The sequence below is a fragment of the Calypte anna genome, chromosome 4A (genome assembly GCF_003957555.1).
Source record: "Calypte anna isolate BGI_N300 chromosome 4A, bCalAnn1_v1.p, whole genome shotgun sequence".
NCBI classification, from domain to species: domain Eukaryota; kingdom Metazoa; phylum Chordata; class Aves; order Apodiformes; family Trochilidae; genus Calypte; species Calypte anna.
In genome coordinates, this window is record NC_044248.1 from 22,796,578 (window position 1) to 22,814,065 (window position 17,488).

General features: G+C 38.4%; 1 protein-coding gene across 1 annotated transcript in view; it reads left to right on the forward strand.

Annotated features, from left to right (window-relative positions):
• The window catches only part of CFAP97 (cilia and flagella associated protein 97), a 34,767-nt gene that overhangs the window by 2,307 nt on the left and 14,972 nt on the right, over window positions 1-17,488 (forward strand). The window contains exons 2-3 of the mRNA XM_008491870.2: window positions 8,448-9,332; window positions 9,421-9,492. Of these exons, the coding sequence (XP_008490092.2) occupies window positions 8,468-9,332; window positions 9,421-9,492 (937 nt within the window). The 5' untranslated portion in view covers window positions 8,448-8,467. The remainder of the gene's footprint in view (window positions 1-8,447; window positions 9,333-9,420; window positions 9,493-17,488) is intronic.

Below are 17,488 nucleotides of genomic sequence, written 5' to 3' on the forward strand. Positions count from 1 at the left end.
ATAATAAACACAAACTCCAGGAAACCCATATTATGTTGAAATTGAGAGAGAGCCTTATCTTGCAGCATTTTATCTGCTTTTCCATGCTGATAATTCTGTGAAGAAATTAGCAAGTCATAAAAATACAATGCAAGAGAACATCTCCAGATGGGGCTCCATGCTGTGGTGATTGTGCCCTGAGCTGAGGCCACAGATTGTCCATAGATTGAGGCAAGGGGGTCCAGCTTGAGGTGATGGGGCCCCACAATGAGGCAATAGGATGACATTCTGAGGCAATGGTGTGTCAGACTGAGGACTTCTTTGCCACCTACACGTATTCAGAGGAAACATAAATATACTTGGACAATTCCTGAACTATACTTTTTGAGCTATTTTTGTATACTGATTCAATTACTTCATTCCTTTATTTTTCCCTGCTCATCTGTACCAGACAGTGGTTTTTCCTCTTACATAGAAATGTATTCACTGAAAATTAAAAAGATTTGCATCTTACTTTCAGTGGCTGTGAAGAATGTGATCACTATCTCTAAAACTGTATGTGTATTTTCCAAACTGTGATAATAGGTGTCATCTTGTCACAAAACTCGCATCAATTTGATCTGTGTGGTAGCAAAGTGTTTAGGGAGATGCTGATGACATCCCTATTTGGGCAGTCAGGTCACTAAACCAAATCTGTAACCTTAGAACCATAAGCAAGCTTTTAGTTCACTGACCATTGCTGTTGTTGGTGACAGTTCCTGTGTTGTGCCACTTGGTAAGGATAACCTGGCATTCTGGAGTACGCTCAGTAAGCTGTGAACTCTGTCAATAGTTTGTGGAATGCTATGGGTGCTCCCACATGACTGGTGTGTTACAAGGTGAGAGTAAGGTGGAAGTTCCTGTACAAATAACTAGTGAAAGGATTGTTGTTTGTTTCTGATTTACTTTTGACCTGTGATGGATGAGGGAGTTTTATGCTTCTGTACTTTCAAACAGGGAATGATCAGTGGTGGTTTGAGAGCTGGACAGTGTGCACAGAGACCTTTGCTAGGGCTGCCTTTGTGCTGCACTTTTTGAGAAAGTTGATTACACAATCATTGCTTACATGAAGCAGGGGAAGGGGTATATCCATTGTCATTTGATAGATGGCAATACCTGATTCCCAACAGTCTGCAACATCTGCTTGAATTAGTCAGCATATCCCAAGGGATCTGATGTTTGGAGCAGTGTGCTTGGAGCTTAAGGAAGTCATGTAGAGGTAATTCCCCAACTTGTGCACCAGGATGATGGCACATGTAACTCCAGCCTTTATGTGGCAGATATGCTGAAGTTTTGCTTTAGTAAGAGGGATTGTTTTTCTTGCATGCCATTGTGAACTATTGTGCCAGGTTCACCACTTTGAGTTGTAGATGGCTGGCTTAGATGCATGTTGCTCCAATATTTAAATCTTGGTATCAGGCAGAAATATTCTTCATAAATATGCAAGAAAACTCTATTTCCTTTTACCGTATTCTTCACCTTCAGTACCAGTCTGCCCTTTTTTGAGCTATTTTTATCTGTATACAAATAACTTTGCTGCCAGGAACTGTTCAGCATCTATCTCATCAAAAGACTGGCTATGGATTGCTCTTGGGAAGGGTCAATGCCAGTGATCATTTTCCCCTAGCATCTTGCTGATGGTATGAGATGTATATCTTTGGTCCCTGAGATAGCTGGAGGTGGGTACTCTTCCAGGTAGTGAGTAACAGTAGGCCCACGAGTCACTGATGTGCATGGTGTAACTTAGGGTTGTAGAGATGGAGGACTTTACAAAGTGAATCCTTCAAGAATCTGCTGATTCTTTTATCAAATAGTGTACGATTAGTTGTCCTTATTTTAATTGTAAGCTGCTGCTTCTCTTTCTGGGTTTGGAGGGTTTGCTGGTCATTTTCTTGGGATTCTCTTCAGTGGGCAGCTGTGGCAGGTCTGGGCATCATCACTCCAGTCATTTAACCTCAGTAGTCTCTCTGACCCAGCTTTCCTGCTCATGAGGTCACAAGGTGAGCTTCAAGGAAGAACAAAGATTTAAGGTGTTTAAGGTGTGTGCACCAGTGAAGTCATGGAGCTAGAGATCCACACTCTTGACATAATGTATTGCAGCTTCTTATAGCAGAGGAATGGCTTCTTTTTGGCTTAGGAGGAACGTTTGTTTGGTTTTGTTCAGTTGGTTGGTTTTTTTCCTCCTCTCCCCTCCCTTGTACATTAACTTGAAAGGCTTTGCTGTGCAGGGTTTTCTGGTAGTCATGTGCTTCGTTTTTCTCTAACAGATGACAGCAGTTGACTCTATTCCAGGACTTAGGAGTGCCCATTTGCTACACTGAATACTTGCTTAAAGCTTTCTGGAGACTTGGGGTTTTCTGTTACAATCCTTTCAAAAAGGACTCCAGAGTACTTTGGAGCTTCTCCAGGGGCCTGCATCTGTTTGGAGACAGAACTGCTGTTCTGAGGGCTAACCTGTCATAGGTTTGGGAGTTAACACACTATCTTGCAGCATACAGGGAAAAATGGTTTCCTTTGTGTCCAGTGGACAGAACCAGGGGGAAAAACAAAACCAGCCAACTAAAAAAATACTAAGAAACAAACAAATGATGCAGAGGAAAAGGGGCAGCAATGGCTGGGTATATTGGCAGTCTGCTACTGTCTTATGAGGCAACAAAAAAGTTTGTTATGAATCACCAGGAAGTAGTTATATGTAGGTTGCAATGAGAACAGAGGGATTCACCCACATGTAGTTATGTCTGGATGTTAATCAGCAGCCACATGCCTGTAACATGCCAGAGCCAGATTTTTCTTGGAGGTGTACCAGGAAAGGATAAACCAAAGTAGTTTCAAGGTGTGATGAAAGAAAATTCTGATTAAAGAAAAAGAAAATCACAATGAGGTTTGTTAAGTACTTGAGCAGATGTCCATGAAAGTATTCGTCCTTGGAGTTTTTGAAAACTTGGTCGGACAAGGTCTTGAGCAAAACTAAATCCCTGCTTTGAACAGTGGACTGGACTGAATAATGTCAAGATGATCCCTTCCAGCATAAATTTTTCTATCATTCTCATTCCAGCTCCTGTATGCTTTGTGATGTTTTGCAGAGTAACCTGCCTGTGCCACAGCCAGCCCTTCCATCTCACTGTGTAGAGACAGGTGCAGTGCAGGATATATAACTGTGTGGAGGTGCAGAGCTTAGAGAGGTTTGTAGTGTTGAAGTTTATTCTGAGCTGCAGTTGAGGCCTCATGTTTTGTAGACTGGTTATGTACCAGCCATGGTTTGGATTAGGGAAAATGCTACCCAAGCTTGGAGGGCCTATGGTGCATGGTACAGCTGTAGCACTGTGCTCTGAACCTGGGAAGTTAGAGTATCTACTAAACTGTTTGTTTAATTCATTGGGGGTTTCCCTCAAGGCAAGTACTTTCCTGAGAGGTAGATTTCCTCTTTTGCATGCTTTGTTGTTTCTCAGAAGCAAAAATGAAAGCTCTAGTTAGAAGGAGGTAGGTAGAGCTGGGTATGCCTGGTTTGTAACATGTCTGGAAGCATTTGCCCTGGTTGACCTTTACCACTGTTGATTCTACCTGAGAAGAAAGTATGTTTGGGGTTAGTTTATTTTACAGGTTTTAAGACTTGCATTTCCCTGTGTTTCCCTTTTTAAATGAAACAAACCCTCAAAAGCTGGACTTTTCTAGTTGTCTTAACATTTTTTTAATGATTGTTATTTTTTAAAATGTTAATCAGGCGATACGTTTACTATTTGGGCCCTCTCCCCAGTTGGCCATACAAGAAGGTGATTTAACAGTCTCATCAGGCAGGATCTTTGGCAGAGGGGCAATGATTAGTAAATACAGTCAGAGGATTTTGGAATGTCCTAAAGAACATCTGCCACTGATAGCATAAATCTTGTAATTGCACCACCTTAACATTCCAACCCCCTGCCTCTAAAACGTTTGTCTGTATGCTGAGAACAGGAGAGTTGGTCTCTGTTCTGAAGAGGCAGAAATCTAGAGCTGAAAGGAGAAGTGCAGTCTGTGGAGCACGGATTGTACTGGCTGGGAGAGAGTTACCTGTTTGGTTACTTCTTTCAGTATCAATTATACATACAAAGCAGAATTAATAACACTAAGCCAGAAGATACCTTATTGGAGCAGAATACAACATTATTACTGGTTCTGATATGTGTATTAGTTAATACTTCCTAAGATGAGGTCTATTCCTTTTTGTTGCAGGAAACAAACATTGTTGACTCATTTTGAGTGTACTGTAGCTGTGCTGTAGTACAGCTCTTGTGGTGATGCACTGTATACATTCAGTAACATCAGGTATTTCTGATTCAAGCCACACCATACTGAAGGGGATTGTTTTCCACTTTTATTACATACCAGAATCTTAAGACTTTCAGAAAGCTCCTTGGGCCTTCTGAGCAGTGCAAAACATACAAATTCAGTGTGGTGTTCTGTGTGCTAGGAATTTGTATGTTAATAGCTAAAAACAAGGCCAAACAACTGGCTACACAGTTGCTTGTCCTCTCTATACAAAACCACCCTCTTCCTCTACTATGGAGGTAGAATGCTTGAAAGAAGAGGTTTGTACTGTTTGTACTTCTTTTCTGAGATTTCTTTCAGTACTCTGACGCATATTTCAGATGGTCTTTATTTAGGAAAGTGAAAGATTGATAGAGTAACTTAACCAAGGCTAAAATAACTTCAGTCTTTCTCTAGGCACATAATGCACTTCAAGTGTTAGTTTCTAGCATTCAGAAAAATTATCAAAAGACAATATATGTTCAAACACAAACCCACATCTTAATCTATATCATCACTATATCACTTTATATACTATCCTACCTTTGTGTAAGATTATATTGCAGCCATACCTCATGGCCTAGTACTAGGCATTACCTACAAAAACATTTAAGGTGGTTTTGTAGCTGGCAGGTTTGCAGTTAGCAAGGGAAAAGCACTCATTACATTTTGTGTGGGTAAGGTCTCAGTCGTCACTGAACATTGAGGAGGATGTGTAAATGCTGCCTGCCCTTTTTGCAGTGCAGCAGCAGCAGCCAAGCAGAGTTTTGCCTGCACAGGAACTGAATAGCCTTTGCTCTTGCAGTGGCTTGCTGGTGAGAACTTGGATACAGTCTTTGCAGGTAGTCAGGTGCTAAGTGTGTCAGCCTCTTGACCAGAAAGTGTGGGTCCCTACTGCCAGGACAGCCAGACAGTATGTTGTTCTTGGCTGCATGGCCACTGCTGGCTGGTCTTAAATGGCTCAAGCTTGGTGTATATAGGTGAAGGGATTAAAAAGCAGTATAAACTCGGAGGAACTGCAGTGAGGAAGAAACAAAGATGAATGGGTGTGCTTGGCTGGGGTAAGGGATGGGCATTACAGTTACAAGAAACAAAGGGCGAGTGGTAGATAATTACATGGGGAGAGGAAATAATACAGTAAAAAAATACCTGACAATTAATGGTCAATCTGCTCATTTGAGTTGATCATATTTGTGTTGGAGGGTTTCATGGTTTTGTAAATAAATATGATGGTTGTTAGAATTAACAGGTAAGTATTAGATTTGAATGACAGTTTTCTTGGTATTTCAGAATATTACTTTTTGATTCTGTATTTCAGCAACTGATAATATGGCAGAACTCTACTTCTCACAGAAATAAAATAACACTCTTCCTTGTATGTAAAGGGGTGCTAGTGTGTGTGTAGTGCCTGCATAGGCAATTTATTCGTTTAGGCATGGTTTATCAGGCAAAATTGCTTCTTTTGTATTGCTACTTCTTGGCAAATTGCAGCTCCCTTAAAGACATTCTGAATGCTTGAGGGGAATAGGAACAAAGAATACCATGTCTTAATCTCTTCTTTGTTTCTAATGGAAGCTAAAAAATTAATTAATGTTTACTTTGTGAATGATGAAGAGTGTCAGTGAAAGAAATTGACCAGTACAGCATGTCTGTTTTCTATTAATATGAAGGCTGAAGTTGTAAGGGGTATGTGCCAGAAAAGTGGAAGGGGCATTTGGCAGCGAAGTGACTGGTGTTAAATCTGCTGCTCCTTGGGCAGACTCAGGCTGCTAAGCTGCATTTCTTCTATAGCATTGGTGGCTGTCTGCGGATCAGTTACAGCCCAGGCTTCATGGAAAATAGCCTACTGGCAGGCAGGCTATCCCTGAGTCATGTAGAGTGGCAAGATTCGTGATTTTTGGCTGATGCTAATGGTAAAAAGGAATGTACAGGCTCCTTGGTATCTTTTATCACCTTTTGCCACATCTATACTGCCCTTCTGTCTGCAGTTGAATTCCATCCTCACTTAAGAGATTGCATTCAAAAGGAGACATCTGAGGGGGTGTGTGGTGACCATGTATGATGTTAGAGCCAATGAGATTCTGTTAGTTTGGTTTCCTTTGCAGTAGTGCTACATAAATAAAAATACATGGATGTGTGTATTGCACTCAACAACAGTATATATTTCAAGCTCTACTTGTTTGTTTGTATCCACCTGCAAACTAAGGTTTTGGTCTTGCCACCTTACGTTCTTACATGTACAACAGTGCTAACAGTGTACTATTACATCTGTGTGCTTGAGACAAGTGGAATACACCACACTCTGACTTTTGTCAATCTGTCTGAAGCTACAAACTGATGAGATGGTAGTGCCTTAAGGAATAAAAGCCTTGCATCATGGAGAGCAAAGGTATTTGCTTTGACACTGTATTTCCTATATTAATTTTCTTCATGCTAAATAATTAACACATGATGTGTAGTCTACGGGTAGTTTGTAGTTCTTCTAGTTCCCTTCTGTTTTACGTTACATGAGGTGGAGCATTAAATGTAAACATATGTTGCTCTTCTGAATTTTTATTCTATTGTGCGTATTTTGATAAATTAATATTAATTTTCCATTTAGGAAGCTGCTCTAGGAAAACTTGCAGGAATGAGAATGACAGCTGGGCAGCAGCAGACTATGCAAGCTGCCTAAGGCCCAGGGATCACAAGAGGTGTCATGAATATGAAAACTTTCCAAATTCTGTGTAGCATTTCAAATTAAGAGTTCCCAGGTGTTTTACTCATTTGCTCTGTTGCTCTCACAGGAGCTAGGTGCTTTAAAGAGTTTCTTTTTGTGGTACCCAAGTTGCCTGCTGCTTCTATTGTTGAGTAGCGATTTCAGCTTTATACATCTAGCCATGTTAATTCTCTTTGGTTTCATGAATCTTAAAACCACAGCAGATGCCACACCTTCAGCTTTTAAGGTTTCTGTCATGCTTCTTGTATATGAAGTATTTCAAATTCCTCTTAAACTTAGTGTTCTTTGAAGAGCAGCAAGATAATGGAGTGACATATGCCTTGCATTTTCAGAACAGGTTAGGGAATTCTTTTTTACCTTTGTTTTCCATGACAACAAACAATATGTGGTTTAAGGAAGACCTTGGGGCATCTAAAAAGCATTACGTATTTATAGATTATTGCTTGTAAAAATGTATAAAATCTGTCGTAAAGAGAAGTAGAAAAATACTGTTAGCTAGATGAGGACAGTGGTCTTTGATATTGGCTAACATTTTTTGTTTGTGGGGTGTTTTGTTTTTTTAATTTTGACTCTGTGGGAGTGGAACTTCATCTGAGTGGAAATTTTCACATCCTCTTTGCCACATGCATAGCAGTTCTGTCACCCCATGTATTTCTGCAAGAAGTGTAACACAATAGGAGCGGATTTTATAGAACATAATGTCAAAAGAGTACCTGATATCCTCACTGTTTTTGTGCTAGCCTTAATCTGGTCCCATGGACTGAATGGTGACTGGTAGGTTAAGTGCACTAGTTGCATGTCTGGAACACACTTTAAAGATTAGTTTTATGTGAAAGAATCACATTTGCTCACTACACTTTGCAGTGTCAGTCACAGGGCACTGTCAAGAAAAGCAGGCTCCTGATCCATACTAAAACATTAACACTGACACACCAGACTTATAGAGACATGGATCTTTTGATGTAACTGCAGTTTGAATGGCTGTGTCTGTCAGCCAAGATGGTGACCACTACATACGAAGAAGTTTGTTAGTATAAAACCCAAACTAGTGATAGCTCATTAGTATCTCTAGTTTAAAATGGCCCTAACTTAATGGGACAAAATAGGACAGTTCAGTTGCTTGTTTGTAATAGTTGAGAAACTTTAGCCTCTAACAATGCTGGAATAATTTCCTTAGGAGTGAATGTTTTGAAATGGTGGGTTTTGTTGGCTTAAAGTAAAAGTTTTTGTTCTAATGTGTAAGCAGTGTACAATCAGGTGGCACTAAATTTCTTTACAGAATTCACTATGGAGTTGTCCCTAGCAACAGAATTGCAGAATTATAAATTAGTGGAGGTAAAGAAGTAAAGAACAAAACTATTACATTAAAAGAGTGCTTGGATCTGTTCTTATACTGATCTTTGGAAACCTTTTCTGATGGTTGCAGGTGACACTTCATATTTCAGAATGGACCGGTTTGAAGAGGCATCAGATGGTGAAGTGGATCATGCTTTCTTTGACAGTGATTTTGAGGAAGAGAAGAAGAAAGCTGAAGAAAATGGGGAATGTATAGAGAAAGGAGGTACAAAGGCAGCTCTTGCAGACCCTCATTTAATTTCTAATTCAAAAGATGCTCTGTGTTGTGAGGAGGAAAAGGAAGAAAAGCAGGAAAGTTTGCAGAAGGGTCAGTCCCTAGAAAATAGCACAGGTTTTCATGGAGATGCTTCATCTTTGTCACTTTCTCCAGCTGTGGAAAATGCAGATATATCTGGAGCAACATCAGCAGCAAGTAGAGGAATGCAGGAGAATGTTCCTGCTGGAATTCCCAGGATAGTTAAAGAGGGTGAAGAAGATTATTATACAGATGAAGAAGATAGTAGTGACGATGGCAAAAAACAGAAGGTTAGACCTAAGTCAGCTAAACAGTCAAACAGCACAAAAAAGGCTAGCAAAAAATATACTCATATCAGCTCCTCCTCCTCTTCTTCCTCCTCCTCGTCCTCCTCATCCTCCTCATCCTCAAGCTCAGATACAGATTGTTCTGATACAGATTCCGATAGCTGTTTATCAGATTCATCTTATTCTTCCTCAAAGAGGAATGCTTGTAGGAATGCTCTTCTGTCTCCAAAACAAAAATTCAAGTCAGCAATGAAATTGGCAGAAGGAAAACAAAAGCTCAGTGACTACTTGGAGGAATCTGAAGACACAGTGACTGATGTAACACCTCTGTCAACTCCAGATATCAGTCCTATCCAGTCTTTTGAACTTACAGCATCAAATGATAAGAAACTAAAAGTAAAAAGACAGGAAAATGTGAACCAAGAATTATACGGTAATTCTGAAGAATGCAAGCACATTACAAAATTGGTAAAACCTGTGGGGCTGGGAAATCCAATCTTATATCTGTATTTTTTTGTTAGATTCAGAGCTTGGTTGCAGATACCGACGAAAAGTCTTGCATGATGCCGTGGATCTGAATCAGCTTTTGAAAGGTGACTTTTCAGTTTTCTTTTTACAAAGTATAACATCTGTACATTGCTGAGAACAATTGAATTTTAATAGAAGAGAATGAGGTTTTAATGTGCCACATATTTTAAATGTGTTTGTGACAAAGCTGTGTTGATCTAATTCTTTGATTTCTTATGTATGTACATAGTATTGCTTCCACAGGGGAGAGAAACAGCGTGTGTTGGTAAGATGTACAGATAGGATAAATCTCTGAATAAGATTTGATATAATAACATATTGAATTATAAAACTGCACGTGCATTTTGAGAAATCAAGGTTTACTGGACAATGCCACAGTTTACCACCTATATTAAAACACCAGCCTTTATGAAAAAATGCAGGGTAATCAACCTTCAGAATAATGGTAATGATACATAATTACTTGAAATTATTTGAATGAAACAGAATTATTTGAAATTCTTTTTGTGAACTGTCTGCCCTTAAAAATACCATAATGTTGATAAAGGTATCTTTAAGGGAAACGTAACAGGTAATCTCAGTAATGGAGTCAAAGAGAGAGAACTGGGTATCTTTCACTGCATTCATTGCAAATCTTCATGTCACGAGGCAAGAATGCACTGGATGATCTCATGTTCGTATTTTAAGGTCTGTGCAGTTCTTTTGAGCATCTTTTCATTGCCTAGAGTTTTCATTACTAGAATCTGTAGAATAAATGAGGCTTTGCTCAAGAAATTATCTAATCTCAGGTAAGGAAAGCCTCTTGAAGTCTATCTGGTACAAAACCCCAGTTTGTCCTATTGGAGTAGGTCTGTCAGGGCTAAAAGTGGATGTGTCATCTTTCTTCCATTAGTGAATAAAGGATTAAAAACACATATGCATAATTTAACTTTCCTATGAGTAGCAATGAGGAAATTCGTTTTGATAGTAAGAAAAGCAGAGCTAGGTGACAAGAAAGGTAGAGCTTATTGCCATCTCTGAGAGTCCTTGTGCTCCAGCAGCTCTGTCATACTAAATGAGGCTCCTACCACTTGTCAAAACATGATCTTAGAAGAGCTGTTGCTAGGCAATTGGAATTATGATGTCCTACATCTTAATTTGTTCCCTCATAGCAAGAAGCTTTTTAATAACTGGTGATTATAGAAGGATTCATCTCATCTCTAAAACAAATGGGTATTATAGCTCCAGAGTAAGTATTCCTGGATATGAATTTCTTTTTGAGGGGGGAAGGGAAGGTGGGAGGGGTGGGGGAAGTTTTTTCCCAAAACTGAAAAACAGTTCTAAGTAACAATAATAAAGATAGAGTGATGAGAAGTAGAATTCACATAGTTTGGCAGCTAATCTTCCTGATTAACATGCATATTACTCCCTTGTGCCTCTCTACATTGGCAAGCACAGCATAGCTTAATTACTTTCGGTATTTTGAAGTTTAAATGGGGCAGGTTTATTAATGGTAGCAAGTAACTAATCTGGAAAAATAGGAGCTAACCTTGTCCTGAATTACTGCTTCCAGCTTCTTCTGTATTCAAAACAAAAGTGCAAATCTCCCCTGCCCCAAGTCTGCATTAAATGTTGATCAGAACTGCGTAGTCTTGGAAGTTTGTCTCAAGTGAGAGCATTATAATCCCAGATGTGAGTGCATGAGAGTATTTAAATGATCATCAGGATGTCTCGAATTTAATTTTTAAGTATTCTTCCAGTAATCTGTACTTGTGAACATGTAGTTTAAAATTTTTGTAAAATATGCTTGTAATACACATGGGCCTAAGCATTTACAGTAGTTGCAGCATATTTTTCATTTCACAGAAACTTAGAGTTTCCATATAACTGATAACTGTGTTTGTTTCTGAGGAGGTACGCAGGATTTAATTTTGTATAATTCTGTGCATTGGTAATGTGAACAGTTGGGATGACTAGACTCTCTTGTACAAAAAAAAAAAAAATCACAAGAAGAAAAAGGTAGAAATCTGTTTAAAGCACATGGTGTTCAAAGAACAAGTTTTGGACCAGAATAAGAGTCTGGTTATTAAGCAGGGAGGTAGTTTGTGTGTCTTAAAATAGAGTTTATTTGAAGCATTTTAAAAATATGCTGAAACAGAAACTGAAATAGTTTTTTCCCTATACTATAAGCCCATAATACATATTTGTGCTCATACTGCAAACTGTTCATTTTTATAAGCATTTAAAAACCCTATTTAGATTGAAAAAAAATTTAGCATTTGTCTCCTACAGCTATGCTTGTTCTTGACGGAAGCCAAATTATAAGTTATGCTATTCTGAATAATTTAAAAATCTGACAAATAACATGGTTTCAGTTGGAAATCTTGTATTTTCCATATTGTGCATTGTGCTTTGAATGCATATGTAAAACGTGTTTCTGTGCAGTTTTTCTCTTACTACTGATTTTGGAAATATTCTTTAGTGACCTGGACAGTGAACTAGAGATGGATAAAGATATCTGGTTACTACATCTAAACACTGTATTTTTATGTACTCTGTTACGGAAGTGAGCATTATCGGGTCCTGCAGTTTGCTCTGTAGCCTCTGTTTGCTCTGTTTGGATGGGAAATAATTGAGCAAGTTTTAGTCAAAATGGCTGAAATCTACTCGGTAACAGCAGCTGAAGATTACACTTGAGAACTGGAGAAAAGCAGGTTCTGCATGTTGCCAAAGACAAACACAGCATGTGAATGTAGTCCTTACACTGGCATTTATTAGGCAGGAGTCAAGTCCTGCTTGAAAGGGAAGGAAGAACTACAACATAAGCTGTGGTTCTCAGGGCCTGCAGGTTGTACAGCTGTGCTGGGGTGGCTTTGTGTGCACAGGGTGAAGAGGAGAGCACTCTTTAGAGCACACACAGCATGAAGGAAGAGATGAAATAGCAGCAATGATACTGTAGAGCCCAGTTAGTTGTGTTAAGGTATGGGGTGCACTGTCAGACTGTTTCATTTGTAGGGAGTCAGTTGTTTGCAGTGGGAACAGGATAGTATAAGCTGCCGTAGTGAAAGCAGAGATGGTATGGGGTGAACAAATAATTTTGGAAGTTTATGAACTGATCTGCATGGTTTGTTTCCACATCTGTCCTGTGGCAGTGTCTGATGCTCAGTTCAAAGTGAGTTGGTTTGAGTTCGGGTGGAGGAAGGTGCAGCATCCTCCCTGAGGTGCAAAGTCTGCTCAGCTTGCTCCTGTCTGCAAGCTCTGTGGCTGCAGAGCCTGAAGTACTAGAACCAGCCTGGATTATGTTACCATCTAGGTTCACCAGCACCCTGTTGTTTAAGTTTCTGGGCTCACCAATTACTTATTAATTATCCCCACATTGTATGTAACACTTTCAGGTTTATCTGTTTTGTTGACTGTGAACATATTAATTGCTTATTCATTCTTGATAGTGGCTTTTAGTTTTCTCTTCATGAAAGTCACTTGCTGTTTAGGTGACATGCTTATTTAAAATGGATTTAAATGCTAAATATATGGCACTTGAATCCACTCATTTTTACAGACACAAAGGTCTGTGCTTTGGAGGCTTACATAATATCATAGCAAAGCTAAGACTGATGTTATGTAGCTGTATTCCTTATGGTTTACAACTATAAGAGTTATTGTTATCAGCCATGCTACCTAAGAATTAAAATACCAGTGTGTTCAAGATCATAGGTACTCGAGACCTCTCATCACTCTTAACCTCTTTTTTTGTCATCTGCTTGGAGAAAAAAATAGGTGTGGTTATATTTTTCAAGTAGAAATATAGTTCTTCTGTTGTTTCATGATGTTACACAGATTTTTTTATGTAATTCTTTTGTGAGGCAATGCTGTTTCTACTTTGCTATAAACCTTAAAGACCTTTCAGAAAATTAAAATAATAAATAACCCAGAGCAATATTCAAAACCCATAACAATAAATGTCAGACTCGCTTCCTTCTCTGCAATACTCCTGAGTAATCTGAAAACAAGAAGAGAATTAAATATGCAAAGAAATAGCTTGCCTAAAATTGATTTTGGAAGTGCTTTCAGGAAAAAAAATGTTAGAAAGCCAAGAATAAAAAATTGGACATTTATCTCACACTGTTTTGCTTGATCCTATGTCTTGATTCACTGTCTCGCCTTGATTCTATGTCCCATGTAATTTTAAGGAACTGAGTTTATGCAGATCAAGAAAAGGATTAAGCAAGTGTGTGAATTAAGCATTCATGCACTTCTGTGCAGCTACGCTACATGCTTGCTCTCTTTCTTTAGACAAGTCTCTTGATTTCTGTTCTTCAGAAAACAAATAATGAAGTGTGTCTTATCTGAATTTATGTTGAGTATCAATATAGTAGTAATGGGATTACACAAGGTGTATCAGGTGCTAAAGAATTTAGCACTCTGTTTTCTTCTCTACAAAACGGGGTTGATACCCGCTTATGTTACGGAAGTGTCCATGAGAATTAGTCTGCAAATCCATGGTATTAGCTATTATTAACTTGAGGAGGTGGTGTGATGGAATAAGTAGGACAGTGGGCAAAGGGTTGAAGAGCTGAATTCTATCCTTGAAGCTCTTGCTGACCTACATGTCCTCTGATGAATATTTTTGCCTCTCTGTGCCTTAGATCTTGTAATGTAAAGCAGTCAGAGCTCATTTGGTGGAAAACAGTGTGATATAAATATAATTATTATGAAAATAAAAGCTCTGTGTTTCTGAATAAAACCCATTGTAGGAAACTAAATAGCAGCTTTAGCTGAACATCTAGTAGTTGCTTTAACATTTTTTTTTTTTACTGTAATTTGTCAGCCAGGAAATAGAGAAAGTTTTTTATAAATTAAATTTCTCTTCCTAGGGGTATATTATTTGTGTGCTCATTCATGCTGAACTAGTGTATTTGTAGAATAACTATTAAATAGTATTGTCGCAGTGGGAGCCATGAAAAGAGTTTATCTTGTTCAGTCAGAAGGGGGAATTGAGGCAGTACAATCTCGAACTGTTGGTGCCGAGCAATTGTTGATAGAACGGTTCGACCATGGGCCCTGGGCTAAGCGCAAGGACAGCTCTGCGTAAAGCAACTTTTGTAACTGCAGGGACCAGTACGTTAGAACACTCGAAGGTTAAGGAGTAAGCAAGACGATTAGATTAAGGGACTCGGCACGATTGTTATGTCTACAAAGAAGCTCAAATGTGTGAAAGATAAGCTTTGTTAGTTAATTGTTGCTAAATGCTTTGTAGCCAATCAAGTTAAAACGTGTGTAACGAGATGTAGAAATCACCAATCAGCAATATGTATACATGGCATTAGCTCTTAGATTAGTGTATAAATATTGCCTTCTGATTCAATAAAAGTTGGACATTTGTTTGCATCAAACAAGTCTCCGTCTCGCATCTGTTTGCATCAAAGTATCTAAATTTAAAATAGGCACTTGGATAATATCTACATAAGTACTTAAACTCCACACCTGAACTAAACGTATTTATTTTTCACTAGGATTTGTTCAGTATGTGTGTTAATAGATAGACCTAGTGGTGCTTGTTTGTATATAAATGTGCATTGTTTCGCAGTAACTCATTTTGAGGTAGAAGAACAAACAGATATAAAATATTTAAGATTGTAAAGCGATCCATAAGAAAATGGGTGATTTGGGGGGAAAAAAAATTGCATCTGTAAGGTATCTGTTGTCTTTCTTATGACATCAAGAAATAACTAGCAGCCCTATTAAAACATACACTTTTCAAGAGAAAACTTTATACTTGAAAAGAACATTCTCCTTTACCTAAAAAGACATCAAACCATGAATTCTCAAATCTTTAAAGAACTCTGTGACATGAAATACTAACTAATCTAGGAAAAAAATGGTGAGAGAACACAGAAATAGTTTTAGGTTGAACCTGCTAGATATTAATGAAGAACTGTGTTGTATTGCTTTTCTGTTTTTCAGATGTGTTACAGATGTGGTAGTGAATCAAACAAAAACAGGCAAACTCAAATGTATAAGCACTGAAGCAATTTAATGCAGTTTTCTCTGCTGGAAGTGCAACAGATACGCTGTGAAACATGCATGATTTTAATTTTAGCCTTAATGCCATGAGGACAGCCTTACCATCCTGTCCTAATGCATTTCACTTGCTAATTAGCATTTGTATTTTATATAAGGTTTGGCCTTTCATACTCTGCAATGTCATTTCAGTCCTTTTAAGTTGAAAGCAATAAACAGCTTATTTATTGCTTTGAAGAAAGTCAGGTGTCTCCCTGGAAACCAGCTTTCATAGAAGTCCTGTGAATACCAGAGAATTTTCTTTCACCTCTTACCAGTAAACAAGAAGTAGAACTGCACACTGTTCAAGTCTTTATGCAAATACTGCTTGTTTATCCCCCTCCATCAAATTACTGATTTATGGTCTGGCTGAAAATGAAGTGGTAAGTAAGAATTTAGTAAAGTTACTTATTACCCATTGAGAGAGTGGGAACCTCTAGGTAAATTATATTTAATTGTTCCAAAACTTATAAACTCTTTAAAATCTTAAATCATAACCTTAACCTGTAGTTTTCCTTCATGTTGTCTTTGACCACTGTGAAAACAGATAATGGATTCAAACAGAATCTAAGTGTTGTGATTAAAGAACATTGAGGGTCCATCACTGAATACACCATTGAAGTAACTTTGAAACGTAAATATTTGAGTTATGTAACACTAACTGTGTCTGAAATATTTAATATAATTTAGAAGAAATACATTTACCTCTTACATGAGATCTTGATTCTTTGTTTATTGGTGGTTATTTTTCCTTAGCTTTGCAAGCTTTTGCTGATCTCACTTAGGCACCTACTGCCTTTGCCATAAAAGCAGTGTTGTTGCCAGTGAATGCTGACATGTATTCAGTGCATATCGGACATACTATGATGCTGTACAGGTGGTGTTTTGGTGAGTACAAGTTAGGCATTTTTTTCAAGTAAAGTACTAAAGCCTCGTTCTGGACACTGGCAATAGGTTCACTCTGAAAGACCTGCAGAACCTTTTGGTCACTACTTACTTCAGTTGCTGTTGTGGTTTGAGTGTTGTTTAAGGAGCACTGTTTTCATGCATGTTTGCTTTCTGCTTGTTTTTTTAGGAACAAGCACTTGTCCTTTATTAGTGATCCACTTTCAGTAATTGATGCTGCTTGCTTTTTATTTTTTTTTTTTTTACAAACTTTTAAATGCTCCTGTCACACCATTCCTAAAGATATCACTGTTGCATTTGCTGTGATTTAGAAAAGGTTACCTATGTTTAGGCTTCAGTCAGTTTTGATTTATTTTGACATGATGACCTTAATGAAACAAAACTCTAATTTATAAACTTACCAACTTGAAGAACAACAAATCTGCTTTTGATGTATCAGCTGATCTAGTGCCTTGGTATATTGCAGCACTGTTGCTGCAAAAATGCGCTTGTGACATTTCAAATGTGGTTCTTCCTCTAGGTCATAGAGAAAGCTAACTATAAAAAGATCAGTTTAGGAACTAAGAAACTATTGAGGAACTTAGTGACTTTTAGATTGATATTGTCATGCCACCCCTTGAAGAAAACTTGCTGATGCATGTCTTTTGTCTAAATTTTAGTGCAAAATTAAGCAATCTTCTGTAATTCAACAGCATATTGAGGTTACTGGTTTTGACTTGGCTCCACTGAATAACTTCACAGAAGAACTTTGATGGTGCTCTTAATTATTTCAGTGTACACTTGCAGCCCAGAAAGCTGACTGGATTCTTGGCTGCATCAAGTGTGGCCAGCAGGTTGAGGGAAGTGGTTCTCCCTCTTTATTCTGCTCATGTGATACCCCACCTGAAGTGCTGCATCCAGTTCTGGAGCCCTTTTGTTGCAATAGAGAAGGGTCATGAGGATGATGAGAGGGCTGTAGCACCTCTCCTATGAGGACAGGCTGAGAGAGCTGGGGTTATTCAGTCTGGAGAGGATAAGGCTCTGAGGAGACCTTATTGTAGCTTCCAGTATCTGGAGGGGGCCCACAAGAAAGCTGGTGAGGGATTTTTAGGATGTCAGATACTGATAGGACTAGAG